The sequence below is a fragment of the Leptonotus elevatus genome, chromosome 9, assembly GCF_054856555.1.
Source record: "Leptonotus elevatus isolate MCC_2025b chromosome 9, RoL_Lele_1.0, whole genome shotgun sequence".
Classification (NCBI taxonomy): domain Eukaryota; kingdom Metazoa; phylum Chordata; class Actinopteri; order Syngnathiformes; family Syngnathidae; genus Leptonotus; species Leptonotus elevatus.
Genome location: NC_141247.1, coordinates 13,496,818 through 13,512,114, shown reverse-complemented (window position 1 = coordinate 13,512,114; position 15,297 = coordinate 13,496,818). Strand labels below are relative to the sequence as shown.

The 15,297-nt window shown below is 40.8% G+C and overlaps 1 protein-coding gene across 2 annotated transcripts in view; it reads right to left on the bottom strand.

Moving 5' to 3' along the window:
* Window positions 1-15,297, bottom strand: part of diaph1 (diaphanous related formin 1) — an 85,217-nt gene that overhangs the window by 53,895 nt on the left and 16,025 nt on the right. For both annotated transcript variants that reach the window (XM_086084940.1, XM_086084941.1), the window contains 10 exons: window positions 14,978-15,117; window positions 14,730-14,835; window positions 14,498-14,608; window positions 14,241-14,359; window positions 13,268-13,384; window positions 11,086-11,201; window positions 8,661-8,725; window positions 7,701-7,880; window positions 3,963-4,622; window positions 2,122-2,236 (listed from right to left, as the gene is read on the bottom strand). In XM_086084940.1, the coding sequence (XP_085941066.1) occupies window positions 2,122-2,236; window positions 3,963-4,622; window positions 7,701-7,880; window positions 8,661-8,725; window positions 11,086-11,201; window positions 13,268-13,384; window positions 14,241-14,359; window positions 14,498-14,608; window positions 14,730-14,835; window positions 14,978-15,117 (1,729 nt within the window). The remainder of the gene's footprint in view (window positions 1-2,121; window positions 2,237-3,962; window positions 4,623-7,700; window positions 7,881-8,660; window positions 8,726-11,085; window positions 11,202-13,267; window positions 13,385-14,240; window positions 14,360-14,497; window positions 14,609-14,729; window positions 14,836-14,977; window positions 15,118-15,297) is intronic.

Below are 15,297 nucleotides of genomic sequence, written 5' to 3'. Positions count from 1 at the left end.
AAATGAAGAATTAAACCAACATAACACAGCACATAACTTGTGCAACGTTTAGAAAGTGCTTGTTGATGGATTCTCTCTAGATGCTAAGAGAATAATTACATACAAACACCAGCTAATGAATGCTCTGTGCCTACGAGCAGTTTAAGTGTTGCAAACTAGACCTAAGAGGCTGTCAACATTTTGCTCTTGTCAAGGGGGGAAAAATGGAACCCAAAGATAATATGAAAAAATAAGAGCAGAAATTGGTATATCTTTGGCACTTTTCCAACATCCTTGTTGTTACTGCACAAATTTTAAGCAAAGACACACACCCTATGTGGTACATCTGTCAAGGACAGTGTGCAGACAATGGACGTGACTGTCACCATCTCATTGCTGCCCTTCCAAAAGGTTCAAAGTACACAAGTCATAACCTTGCACTGAGCACAGAATTCCCCAGCATGCATCAAGCCTGCGTGGGTGGATGTGCTGCTTGGCTGTTGATGGAAAGAATGAAGGGTCAGTAAAGGTGAGTGATGGCTTGGTGTAGTGTCTGTCTGCCTTTGCGGCGTAATGAGGAAAGGGGGGCGCAAGAGAAGGAGAAAGGGCGCCAAGGAAGGAATCAAAAGGAATGAAGCTGGGTTCCCAAAGGTGAGGGATAAGGAGGATAAGGAGGTCGGGAAGAATGCATTAGGCCTTGGGATGTACATTTAAGTAAGAGGAGGATAGATGAGGGGTGAAGGGTCACTCTGCACAACTGCAGATCTTGGCTTATAGGGCCACACAAACATGTATACAAATAGAGTGTGTGGGTTGAATTACATTTGCACTCTAAGCACACGATACATAAAGAAGATCCTTACACAATAGCTTCAATAAAACCTTCAGTCGTTTTCAAAGGCAGACACACAAATTCGGAAAGTAATGAAGCATACAGACAGATGCAAAACCTTGTTCACGTCTCCTCCTGTTCATGCTAGACTTTTTCTCTTTCTATGTCACTAGCATTCAAATGGGTCTTGGCTCCTACATTCGCTCAGAAAAAAACATTGAATGCAGGCTGAACCCCAACCGTAGGTATTATATGATTCTTGGTTCTAGTTTTCCATCCTCTCAGATAGTAGAATGCCAATGCCATGCACACACACGCAACAGACAGCTGGGATCTTATGAAAAGGGCACAGTGTCTTTATAGTCAGCTTTCAGAAAGGTTATTAAAAATCATCTGGAATAGGCGGTTGTCTTGGCTTATAAAAAAAATGGAAGTGGCGGTATATGGGTCATGGAAATGGGAAAGAGGGGTTATCAAATTAAGGTGTGACAGGGGGAACGTTACAATTTGCCATGCAGGTGAATGTAGTTCGGACAGCTGCCAATGCTGACATTTTAACTGACATCAAGTGCCAGAATCAGCCGTGTGTGCAGGTGTCCATTTGTTTATTCATGACACATCCGTGTGCGTGTGTCTGAGACTATATACGAAGGTCAGATGAATGCACACGAAAACACCCTCACGTATACACACTGCCTGTGAGCTGATAGTGTTCTCATTACGATATGAATATGGAGGAGTTAGAGCAGAAGGCTTGGTGACACTGGGACAAGGTGATGCGATTGGACAGGTGTGCTTGTGAGAGTATAGAGCCCTGTGTCAGCGCTTTGTGCCAGGACAGCAGGTGGCACGTCGAAGGGCATCAGCGACCTTCTTCTTATCTCTCATTTCACCTTCAGCCCAGAGTCTATCTTTTCCCTGAATCCCTAAAGTCTCAATTTATCTGATGCAAGTCATAGAGAGGATGATCCCATACGTAGGGACGTGTGGGTGACTTGTACATGAACTAATGAAGGATATTGTTTTGAGAGGGTGTTTAGGACTAATGCAAATGTGTGTTGTGTCCTCTAAGCAGAGGAGAATAGTGAGATAGGCTGAGAATGTGGGGGGAAATGAAATGAACGGCTGGTTCAGACTATTCTTACCTTTAGTAGCTGGTAAAAGAAGAGCAGGAGGATTCAAATGGGCGCATTATGTCAGGGGGACAAAGACAGAGGACAACGTGGGAGAAGTGAGAAGCAGGGAAAAACATTGGTCGCTGATTACACATAAATGATGACTTAATATGTAAAGCAGTCACACACACTCACTCTTAGTCTGCGAGGAGAAGGCCAAGGTGAGTTTGGCAAAGAGCTCATTGTTTTCATATTTTTCCTCTTTGGCACAGGTCCAAAAGCTGTTCTCAGAAAGGTCTTCAGGTCCAATCTAAAAAAATAAACCAATTTCAAGACACTAATTATAACACAGACAGATGGAATGTCACATGAAAATAAGATTCATGTTTCAGAAACTAATCATCAAATCTATTCCACAACAGTGTTTACATGTGCACCTGCTAAGTTGTGAGCTAAAAATAGTGAGGCTATAACATAAAGAGGCAAGGGCATTGTAGTAACGGGAGGGGATGCGGGTACAGAGAAAGGAGAGCTGAAAGGAGGAGGAAGAGAGGAAACAAGCACTCACTTTCTCTAATCTGCACACTGTCTGCACCACAAAGCAGCTTCAGCTTCAGAGCTTCACTTAGAAGTCTGAAGTAAGACCCCCCCCACTGTTTTGCACTTTCTATTCTGGTCACAAGTTACAATTAACTTTGTATGTGGTTCCATCACTTTCTGAGTGTTCTCATTAGGAAAAGGAGAGAGTGAAGGCACTGGTAGTAAATTTACAGATATCAGGCGTTTCATTATGGACAAAGCCTTAGGGAAAGGGGGTGTAGGTAGTAGGATGGAAAAGGCCTAATGGCGGGGAGAGAAAGTAATATAGGGATGAGCAAAAGGATCGAGCAAAAAAGCAATAGAGCACACAAAAAGCAGGTTGAGTCATAAAAAAAAGAAAAAGTTAATTTAAATTACAAAAGAATACGGTCCTTTCTAGCTACGATTTAATTATCTTTTAGTGGCGCAGTTACAAGAAGAAGCCTTATTAAAAAGCAATTTCTGTGACATCCTCGTCAAACACTCGCCAGACTGAGCAAGCCACAGCGAGAGGAAGAGAGAGAAGCTAAACATTGATGAAGTCTGTTGAAGCCATTAAACAGTAGCTTGAGGCTAAAGGAAGACAGAGGGCCATTTTGATGTTTTAACCATCACAGATGAGAGGGAGGCGCAGAGCATGAAGGATAGTCATGAGATGTAACAAGTATGCAAAGCTTTGCACCCTTCAACCTCACTGTTAATGCTACGACTCAGAGTTGCGTGCAACACCACGACTGGCTACTTAAAAACCCTGTCAAACTTAACTAAGGGAAATAATTTTCAAAATATGCATAAAAAGAGGAATAGGTTGAAACACCAAAAAAGTACTTTTATGAAAAATTCCCTCAAATGTAAAAAAACAATCTTCAAGCCATCATCATGCATGACAACATGTGCTGTCATTAACACTAAAAGGAACTACAGCTAATAACCTCCCTGGTGTGAAAATGAATGGCTAGTGTGGCCAACAACTAATGTTTTGTTCAAGCCTTCATCCAGACACACAGCAAGCTCTTCTTAATCTTTCTAACAAATGTAGGTTTGCCACAATACATTATTAAAAAAACAATAATTGCCACAATATATTATTGAAAAACAATCACCAATTCTCTATTTGGCTTTAAATGGTACTATAATTTTATACCCAGACACCTCCATGTGTTGTTTTTTCGTCACTGGGTTCGTTAAGGTTGCTAAGACATTCTCAAACCATTTCGATGGTCTCAGTTTTTTTCTTGTCGCAAAGACATTTTAACATATTAAAAATGTAATGGCGACAAGAAAAACTGTTAGCGAACATAAAAACTTAACACAAGAACGTCTGGCGAGCGTCACACTGGATCACAGCAACACATTGTGAAATTGCACTGCGAGGGTTGTCTTCATAAAATACATTATTAATTGGAGATACAATTGTACTGTTTAAATACTGTATATATTTATGACTTAAATATGACCTTGCTCCAGTTGGCTCTCTTCAGTTGCACTTCAGGCTTGTATTCCTTCTTAGGCTGGAGGCCATAAGGCAGTTGAACTGGTGCAGGGGCTCCCCAGCCACCCATGCCAAATGGTGGTGGAGGCATACCAAAGCCTGGAGGTGGTGGAGGGATACCAGGACCACCTGGTGGCGGAGGCGGTGGGGGTGGACCCATGCCGGGCAAGGGTGGAGGAGGTGGCGGTCCTGGTGGTCCTGGCATGCCAGGCAGGGGTGGAGGTGGTGGAGGGCCTGGCATGCCTGGTAGGGGTGGCGGTGGGGGAGGGCCTGGCATGCCTGGTAAGGGTGGGGGTGGAGGAGGGCCTGGCATGCCTGGTAAGGGTGGGGGTGGAGGAGGGCCTGACATGCCTGGTAAGGGTGGGGGTGGAGGAGGGCCTGGCATGCCTGGTAAGGGAGGTGGAGGAGGAGGCATGCCGATTTGTCCTGGCAGAGGAGGTGGTGGTGGTGGCGGCATGGTTACATGGCCTGGCAAGGGTGGGGGAGGAGGTGGAGGCACTCCCCCAATCTGGCCAGGCACAGAAAGGGCGGATGGTGGAGGTGGCACACCAGCCATTGGCACAGGAACAGTAACTGTGACAACTTTAGTCTTCGCCTCTTCCAGATCTTTGGATAGCGCTTCAATCTGAAGGAAAGGAAGTATGGACTATAATGAATACTATTTTCAAGACATGTATTATGTTTAATAATCACTTGTCTGCTTTATACTCCATTAAATCATATTTCCTGGCAAATTCTACCTTGTCCAAGTGATGGGCATGCCAAGAGAGTGATTCGATTAGGCGGAACAAAAGAAGGAAACAAAGTTGACATATAAAGGGATTAAAGTCTGGGCAGAACGGTGTGTTGAGAGAGATGAGAGGAGAATGGAGGACAGGTATAGAAAACCCAGGGATAGCTAGGGATTTAATGTTCAAAGAGAAGTGTGAAGAGTTTGGAAAAAAACCTGACAAACTATTACAAGTTGATCCTAATATAATAATAAAAATAAGACTAGGTGTCCTATTGCCTAACCTTCTAACTGGTCTATAAGTACGACTAATGTACGTCTCATAATATATTTTTAGAATATTCGATATTAGTGAGGATTTAATGTGGATGCCATGTGTTGTTATGATAAAATGAAGGTTAAACCAAAGTCAAGCGAGCATTTATAAAAGTTCAGATAATACGTTTCTTCGCATTCACTTGAAAGAATGTGTTTATATGCAGCTTGATGAATAGTGTTGTTTTATCAGACTTTAAAAAGATGACAGTAACATACTTTAAGGGCCTCTGAGGCAAGCTTCAGTAATGAAGCAGCAGATGAAGAGTTGGGCGTCGCATCAAACAGAGGGATGTCTGAATATGAAGAAATCTTTGGTGGGCAGTGTCTCAAACAGAAAGAAAGGGAGCCATCTTAGTTTGAAAAGCCTGTTTGATGTCGATGCTTTGGACAACTCTGTGAGCATGTGTGTGTGTTTGGGCTTTTGAGTGGCAAGAAGATGATACTGCTGGCTGCCAAAGCTTGGATGAATCTCATTTTGGAGATTGTGTAGTCCAAATAAAAAGGCTCACAAAGGCATGACAGAAAAAAATGTATGTGGTGAAAAACACGCACGGCAGCAGATTGTTCTGGGTCACTTGGAATGTTAGTGAGTTTGAGTATCACAGTGCAGCAGAGTCCAGCTGGTGTAGCAGCAGAAAAAACGAGAATAGAGTCCTAACACATTGTCCAGTAAAAATTTGCCATTTTGAAGTCAAACAGCAGTTACAAAAATCATGCCACACTAATATAGTTGGTGTGGTTAGGAATCTTGTAACCACGATGGATGATTAAATGTGATTTCAGATAGATATAATTTACCCCTATGTCTATCACTTGTACTCAGTTGGATTTAGCTCCCTTTACAATATCCTTTCACTGGACTTCTGCTTTACAAGACAAACTATCTACAGTTAAGTAAATCATTTAAAACTGCAGGGACGCTCGTTGGCAGTTGGCTGGTGTTAAACAAAACTCTGCGAAGTAGCAACCACATATCTATTTTTATTACTTATCCAGTATATATTTTAAAGCTTTTGCATAATACCAATACAAAATATGCATGAGAGATGCAGGTATTATTTTTGATCCACTTGGCTTCACCATCCTCATGTTCTACACTGTAGGATCTGTGACTTAGAATGTGTGTGGGTTTAAAAGGTGGGGTCTGGCGTGGTGAGTGACGTGGAAGTCAGCGATTGAAAGTGTAAGTGTTTTACTCAGGTTAGCCAGTGGTGTTGAGTCCCTGGGTGTCATTTTTGGCCGTAGCAGTCCTCATGTGTTTAATTTGGTACCGTTTGTTCAATAAAGGCAGTGAGGGTCGCAAGGGTGGCCTAATCTTCAAAGTCAAAGTCAAACTTTATTATCAATTTCATTATATGTACTAGACATACAAAGCAATCGAAATTCCGTTTCTCCCATTCCCAGGTGTCAGCAAGAGTAAAAACAACAAGACAGACAATAGTAAAGTGCTCATGCGCAGTTAAAAACAGGAATATAAAAAAACTTAAAAACAACTCATATGTAAGATGCATTTTCTTGACATGTTTAAGACAAGTGGTAAGTTACAGATGGCAAGTTCACACAGGCACAGTGTAGCAGAATGTCTGGAGTATATAGATAGTTAATCGTGGTTAATAGTTAATCTTGGCCGATGTATGCAATGACATACTATTACGGGTCCGGTTTTCAGATGTGTAATATTATACCTCAGGGACTTATTATTTAGTCTACTAATTTGCTGTTCATGGGTAGTTACTCTCCATTGTAACAGTTACAGCTAGACTTCTGTGAATAGTGTACTGTTACTGTATCACACAAGCACTTATTCCGGTGTTTTGCAACTACATTTCACCATAGGTTAGCAGTTAGAATGGCTTCTTCGCTTCCTTTATTAACTCGTCCCCGTCCTCCTCTTGTTAAAATGAGATTTGTCAGAAGTCATTCGAGCCTTAACCCATTATAGCCTATCACCCCATAACGGCACGTCATGCTATATTACTTCACATCACCAACGGTAGCACACATACATCATAAGTGAGTACCAGGCAGGCCGCAGCATCCAATGACTGCCTGAGGAAATTGACAGCCGCCAAGGAGGTGATGATTAGCGACTAATTAGAGGAGCGGCTCTGCACTGTGTTTTGCTGTGCGAGCAGCTAACCAGTTCCAACAAGTAACTTACTGGAGTGGCACAAGACAGTATTGTGCACAAGGGTCCGCCGATTGTACACGAGCAGAGGGGAAAGCAGGGATGATGGGTGTTCTACATGGATGCACTACTGCGCTGACAGTTCTTCCAGCTCTGTGGTCCTACTGTATATATCACACCCCTACAAGAATGTGTTGATATTATCCTATTTAATTGTGAAATATATACAAGCCCAATCAGGCCAGGGTCTGTAAGGTACATGGTTGCCCAACAGAGTGCTATACTGGCCCAAGTCTATCAGGCCACATTTAATGATATGCAACTGCTGTACACTGATTTGTACAATTAAAAATCCACAAAAAGTGAGACTGCAAAAAGTTAACCAAGATATGGCAAGGGATGACTGTACATTACTGAGAAGGAATGACAAATGAATTCCAGCATAAATATTTTTTAAATCCCAAACAAATAAAAGTGACAGTAATAAAAACCCCTATGACAACAAAAGGCAATGTGCCCTCATGTACCTGCTGTTGCAGAGTGCTTAGCTGCTGCTGAAGACCGTCGTTCTCCTTTTCCCGCTCATGCTTAGAGGAGGTCAGTTGCTCTTTTTCTTGGCTCAGATCATGCAGCTTCTGTTCATAGTTGCCCTCGAGTTTCTTCATCTCTACCTGCAACTCGTGGCGTGCAGTCAACTCCGCATCCAGCTAATGCACATAATAGGCAATAAGTCTTTAGACCTTGTGAAGGCATAAATGGAGTTAGTTCCAGGTCCTATCACATTAACGTCTGAGGGCTCAACAGAAAAATAGATGGGATAGAAAGGCAAAATAAATATTAGCTATAGTTTTAATTCTCAATATTGTGGACATTGAAGAATCAGTTTTTATTAGCTTCTCTAGGACAATATCAATAGAAATGCTCAAATTAATTAGCACACATAGCTGCTCACTTTGCAGGCAGCAGATCTTTTACGTTGGCTGTCAGCTTCCTGACAGCCTCAACCCTAATGCCTGCCAAAGACTGTCTGCAATTAACCCATCACACACAAGTAGAGCTAAAATGTGTGGGTGGCCAAAAATATGTGCTATGCGTGTGTGAATTTGTACAATGGCTATGATCCAGAGTGTGACAGTGTGAATGATGGCTAGTTTGAGTTTTAGCTAGTCTGAATGAGGGCTAGTTTGAGCTCCAATTATCCCGTCACTGGGACGGAAACAAACAGCACACCGCAATTAAATCATTTAGCCGCTTACGAAGGGTGTGTGATGCTAGTCTTTACGCATGCACACGAGCAGACTCATTCTTAGCATCATCTTCTGTCCCCCCTCCCCTCATTTGTCAGTCAATGTCAGTCAAATACTAGCCACACAGAATGTTATTAAATCCTGCTGCATAATATTGGTGAGGAGAAAATCTATTTTCTTCTGCGCCTTTATGATTATAAAGGCTTGAATGCAATGTGGATAAATATGTGTGCGTTGCACCTTCTTCTCAAGCTCAATAGCCTTGGCCTCACTGGTTTCCACCTTGGTTTGGTTGACCATGTTGTCTGTAAATGAACAAGAGAGATTGAGATTTATTGGAGGATGCCAAGATACAGACAAAATAGGTGTGATCAGTCAGTTAACATTAATAAAACAGACATAATTTAAAATGTATGTATATAAGATGTGTCAGGTAATTTTTTTGTAAGGTTACTGTAAACTAAACTGACATAAACATGGATGAATCAGTGTAGTGATAGATTTGAACATGTAAAATTATGACATTACCATTTAAAATAATAAAAATAATCCTAGATGTGAAGGGGAGAAGGACTATGGATGACCAGCAGGGTACTCTAACAGTATAATTGCAGCATCTACAGGTGGCTCAGTGCTCAAGGACTTATTGAACATGTGTGGTAAAAGGGCTAATTAACATGAAGATGAATGCCCTAGAGTGGCTGGATTAAAGACAGCTGGATGAAACAGATAGTAATGACAAACACGGCGTAAAAACTTCAAATACAGAGGAAAATTATTTAAATGCACACAAAGTGAAACATATAGAATGGAGGGGTACATAATATGGGAGCTTGCGATGCTGCAATGTCAAAATGGCTCCTGGGCAAAAAGAAACTGTGCAAATTAAATCTGGTGCAAGTAAGGTAGAGCAAAATAGGAAATATATTTTGTCAGAATATCACAATAATATGGCAATCCACAAACAGATTGTGCATTTGTGTCACCCTTTTTGCATGGTTATTGGATATATAATGGAGGAGGGATTCTTCTGTCATGGTGGCAGAGCTAAATGGGACAAACTTCGAATAGAGAGCACTAAGGGAGATAGAATGTAGGGGGGGAAACTGTGCTGAGTTTCAGAGTTCAAAGAAAAACACTAAATAATGCATTCGGGGCAGAATTGGGCTGCTTTCCACTGATAATAACTCTGGCAGCCTTAAAGGAGGCCAGACAGCCTCTATGTGTGTGTGTGGGGGGGGGGGGGGGGGGGGTGCATGTATGCATGCATTTAGATGCAGTGCAATTAGATCCTCCTCCGGTGAACAACTGAGACCTTCTCATAAAGGACTATTGAACTCTGGAGACAATGCCTGCTGCACCACTGCATCCGTCTTGACAGTCCCCCCCTGACCTCATATTAAGGGCCCGTGTCTAAAAGGTGTAATTTTTTTCCATTTGAAACAGGCACAAACTCAATATCACAGAAAATATTTCAATACTTCATTTATACAATATAATTTGAGAAAAATGCCAATCCCAAACTCATTCGGTGCTAATAGGACACTCCATATTTTGTTGAATATGGGTAGTTGTAATATTCGCTGAGCAACACAGTGTCTAGTGGTTGTTAGCATGTCTGCCTCACAGTCGCGATGTTCTGGGTTTCGAGTGAGTGGCATTAATCTTCTTTCTTTGCTTGCGTGCGTTTTCTCTGGGTACGATGGCTTCTTTCACATTCCAAAAACATGTCTGTTAAGTTAACTGAAACTGCCAGTATGGATTTGAATGGCTGCATTTGTCTAGCTGTGCTATGCTGTTGTCTGGTAATCATTCCAGGGTATACCCCACCTCTCAGCCAAATTCAGCTGGAATAGACTCCAGCTCACCCAAGGGCCGCGCTACAGAAAATGGATAATTATAGCCTAAATGTTCAATCATCACTTTTAACACCCCACCTCTTCTTGGTTGAGCAGAGTGAGTAAAGAAGAAACAAATATTAATTAGCCTGGCAGTTTCCCTAACTATTTTTGAACAAGGTAACCACAAATAAGCTACATCAAGCTCAACTGAAAAGACTATACAGAAAAAACGGATACCACCGACGCATACAAGAAAACAATTGTGCCACAAAATGCAAAAAAGTAGAGACAGTAGTACATCAGTCACCTCCACCAATTGAGGGAGTGTGGAGTTGTGCAAAGGTCTTCTCTTTGGTGGAAAAACATTCGAGATCCTGTCATGTAGAAGAGGAATTCTACCGGAAATGCTTAAAAACCAATAACGACTTGTTACAATCTAATAAATCATCCAAGAGGGTTCATGGATGAAATATTGGACGACACCAAGTTATTCTATATAGTTTTGTCTTATGGGTATGGTGAAACAGACTTTTCACTGTACTAAGGAGTGGTGCAGCTGGGACTACGTTCTCTCTGGTGCCACCCTGTCACTACAGGGACACTTCAGTTGCCTTGTGAGCAAATCAGCCTTGAATAAACATTTATGAGGTTGCTACAAATTTTGAGTTATTTCACATCTGACTGTGCAACTGACAAACACATAAATGTCTGTTAACAAATGTCAACGAAGTTCGAGATGCATTTCATCACCATCAAAATTATATCCCAACAAATGTACTTGGTAGAAGCACAATTTTTGTGGTGCTTTTTTTTTAACAACTCACCAATTAAGTTTTCAATGTTGAGCCTGATGCTGCGGCACTTAAAGTCGGGGTCTGCGCCATTCCTGTGAAGCACGATCTGAGCAATACACTCATCTATTAACTTGTAGTACTGAGGCCTGAGGGAAAGAGTGACAGATTGACAAAGCAATGATTAGGAGAAACGGAAAAGCACTAAAGGGGTAAGGCAGGCAAGTGTCTAGCAATGGGGCATGATTCTGCTATATCTTGTGACAATTGTTGCAATTTATGGTTTTCATTAAACGAGTATAGCCTTTTTTACGCACAAAGATAACAAATGAAGATGAGGGCATTGTTGGAAGAAGCAAGTACAAACACATACTTCCAAGTGGCATTTAGTGTTAATGTTTTTTTGTCTTCAGCTGTGATTGGAAGTGTGCGTCAGCACGACAGTTTCACTTTCTTGTGTATACTTTTTGACAGTGTGTGTTGATACAGAAGTGTGGCACTGTGTGTCATCAACTCACCTTTAAAAACTCCCCATTTTGGAAGGGTTCTTATTCCTTGACCCCATCACATGCAGCCATATGTTATTTATTCTGTCTACCGCCCTCACCTATTTTTCTTAGTCACTATGCTTTTGCAGGACACATTCTCCACTCCATCACCATACTTCAACAGTGTGCGTGTATGTGTGTTTTCTCCAAAACTAAAGATTTAAGCGTGGAGCGAGAGAGACACCTAGTGTAATTTTTATTAAACTGTAGTTAGAGTCAGAATCACACTCTTAGTATGACATCTGTGTCTACGTTCCTCCCCAAGGGTCTGTCTTGCAGTGCACTTACACTCCATCTGCACTCTACTTTCATCAGTGTAATTAAAAAGTGTATATTTTCTACAAGCAAAAACTCGGGCCCGCCTCCTCTGAGCCTAAATTCCCACATTCCATTGAGCCACTGGTATGAAAAGATTTCGATCACAGTATTTAATTGTCCATGTTGGTAATTAATATAACACCCTTAACATAACACAGTTAATGTGAAAACATGAATGCTTGCCTAATTTTGTGTATATATTGGCCGTTTTCAGTGTTGCTATGAAACAATGCTATTATTCCTTAATATGCAACATATGTTCACAGATGCACTACATTTCACAATATAATTCTGCATCTGCTGCGACAATCAATAATTATATCTTGCTTTCCCCTACCTTTTTATAGCAAGAGCTTTGAAAGAAACGGAGAGGAATTAGCATTTTGCTGGAGATAAGGGTTGATGGGCACTCATTTTTACGAAAATGGAATTGGCAGGTAATTTCATTTGGAATCATGGTCGAGAAAACAAACAGCAAAATCAGTGTGCGTGTGTGTGTGTGTGTGCGAGAAACGGACGTATTTTGTACAACTCTACAGGGCTGTAAGACTGGCAATCAAAAGTAAAAGAAGGCTGCGACGAGACCGTGTCCTTGCCAATAAGTTTGTGTAAATATGTTGAATATGCATGAATAACGTGAGGTGTCTGACTGTGAAGTTTGAATCATCAAATAGGGGTATTTACTCTTTCAATTCTTATCATTATTATCACACTACACACTATACAAACATTTAATAGCTATGTCATTGCATTCATTGTGATGAACCAGTGAAGGGCATAATACCTTTATACTATTTTGGAATAAAAATAGAGTTGCAAACTTGCGACCAACTTGCCTGCATGAGTGTTGTCTGATTCTTGTGTGTAAATCATGCAAAAAAAATATTAAAAATATGTCATAAATAATAAGTAAATATTTGAAGCCCATGGGAAATGTATTTATTTAAAATGGGTTGCTCAAGAAAAAGACACCTTGGTTTGTTTGTTTTGAATAAGAAAAACAAGCAAAAAGACTTGGTCCTGAGTAATATATTAGCAATATCACACAAAGTGGGGTAATCAATTATGTAGCTGCAGGTGTTTGGGAGATGCAGAGATTATGATTTGTTGATTCTGCCGTGCTCGTCACAGCAATCACGCTGAGATCAATAACACATAACACTATTCCATGTTTAATATCAAACCTCTTGTTATGCCATGGTAAAGAAAAAGGACCTTCTCAAACTGAAATTACAAAACCTGGCCTCTTGCCTAAGATCACAGCTTTAATATGTAAATATGTCCTCCTATGACCAATGCTTGAGACGTGATGAAAAGATGACTGAGGTGTGCGTAAACATGTGCATTACCTGACCAAATAATCATTGCGGATCAACAGGAGGTGCTGCATCAGGGACAGGAAGTTGCTTTCAGCTTTGGAATCCCTCACTGTGTTGACTAAAATGTCAAACACTTCCCTCACATCAGTAAAACAAATACAGTTAAGGCAAAATGTTTATATAGTCACATGAGACAGTCAAAACTCAATCCAATCTGTCAACAACAACACATTTCACTCTTAGTTACTGTACTATATTTACCATATGTGGTTCTTTATGTGCGGTGTGTAACACAAAATACACATCAGAGTTGAACTGAAATTTCGCTTTGAGGGAATATAATCAGTCCAATAAGAACAAAACAAAAAAAAGTAGCGAATATTTGTGGCCATGATGAGGACATTTGAGACACCTGGTGTTGAAAAATTTAACTACAAGTTGCAGCAAAATACATTTTAATCAGATACGGATTAATTTGAGAAAATCTGTGAAATGCCTATTCTATAAGATTGTTATATGCCACTCAGAAATATAAATATTTTTGTGTCAAACATGATTTGGCAAACACTGCATCTATGAGCACAGTATACATTTGAAAATATTTAAGAGACTATGTAATCTTAAGAGTTATAGAAGTGATTTTGTATCAACACTTTCCAGTCTGTGAGTTTTCGGGTCAAAGTGAAGGGGAGTATCACAGTTTGGACCAATTATATTGGGGCAATGACAAAGTTGACCACAGGTAAGATGTTGGCACTGCAGCATGACTAATGAATGCCTGTCGGATGCCAAATGTCATGACTCAGTTTAAATGTAAAGGGGGAAAAAACATGCTAGATTAAGTTTAGCAAGTATGACTCTTGTAATGAAGATTTGGTCGAAGGCAACAACAGTCAGTCTGATTAAAAACAGTCAGGACAGTACAATTATTGCAAATATAAAATGATCTTTCTTTTGTTGGGAAGGTCATTACTGGGCATGTCACTTCGACCTGAAAGGATATTCCATCTCAATGCGGATGTCATCAAGGCGTGTTTTAAGGTCCTCCGAGTCATCTTCGGCCTGTTCATCAAAGACTGTGAGTTGCACCCTCAGCTCTTCATTTTCTATCATCCGCACCTCCTTTAAAAACAGCGATGAAAGAAGTGAAATCAAACATTTTATTTTATTTAAAGATTTGTTTACCACAACATGACCTTATGACTTGGGCAGCATCAATGTGAATGTTTAAAACGCAATGTGAGAGAGTATTTTCTGTACCTTAAGGCAGTCTCTCAGTCCTAATCTTAGAAGTTCAGAGCGAATATGGATCCTGAAGTCCAACTCCTCTCCCCGACTTATCAGTGCATTGATTAGCTGCATGCATCCACCCTGGGGAAAAAAAATAACATGGTGAGATAAAGTGTCGATAACCATTTAAAAAACAAACAGTGGAGCAGGTGTTTTATAGTGTCAAGAATTGCTACCTATCGAGCAAGTGTGCGTTTTCTACCTTCAGGGCAATGTTGGAACTGTTCATGCCAGCCAGAAGTGGCTGGAATCTCTCAATGTCCTGTTTCTCTGCCTCCTCTGTGATGGCCTCTAGAACACGCTCATGACTGCAGAAAAATAAACATTTAGCTATTTATTGTTTTCCATGATTACATACATCAAGTGACAGGTCTACATTTTTCTTATTGAAGAATTTAAGATCACTGAATATCACAAGCGCATTCATTTCCACCTCTGCAAACTTCTTACAGATTCTCTGAGTGTTCCAATATAGAGATGGCAGAGAGTAGCTTGACAGCATCCACCATCATATGAGGCACCCTTGGGTTAATGGCTCTGACCAGCAGAGGAATTCCCTCGTCTGACTCCAGCATGGATTTTAAACCGTACTAAAAAGAAGGAGAGAAGCAAGGTTAAGATGATCACACCAAGTGGGGATCCAAATAATCATGAAGTCAATATATTTGCATATATGGAGTGATTCTCAAAATGTGGTATACAAACCGTTACTGGTATGCAGTCTGCCTCTAGTGATATGCAAAAGACTCACAGAATTCTATGTCCTAGGG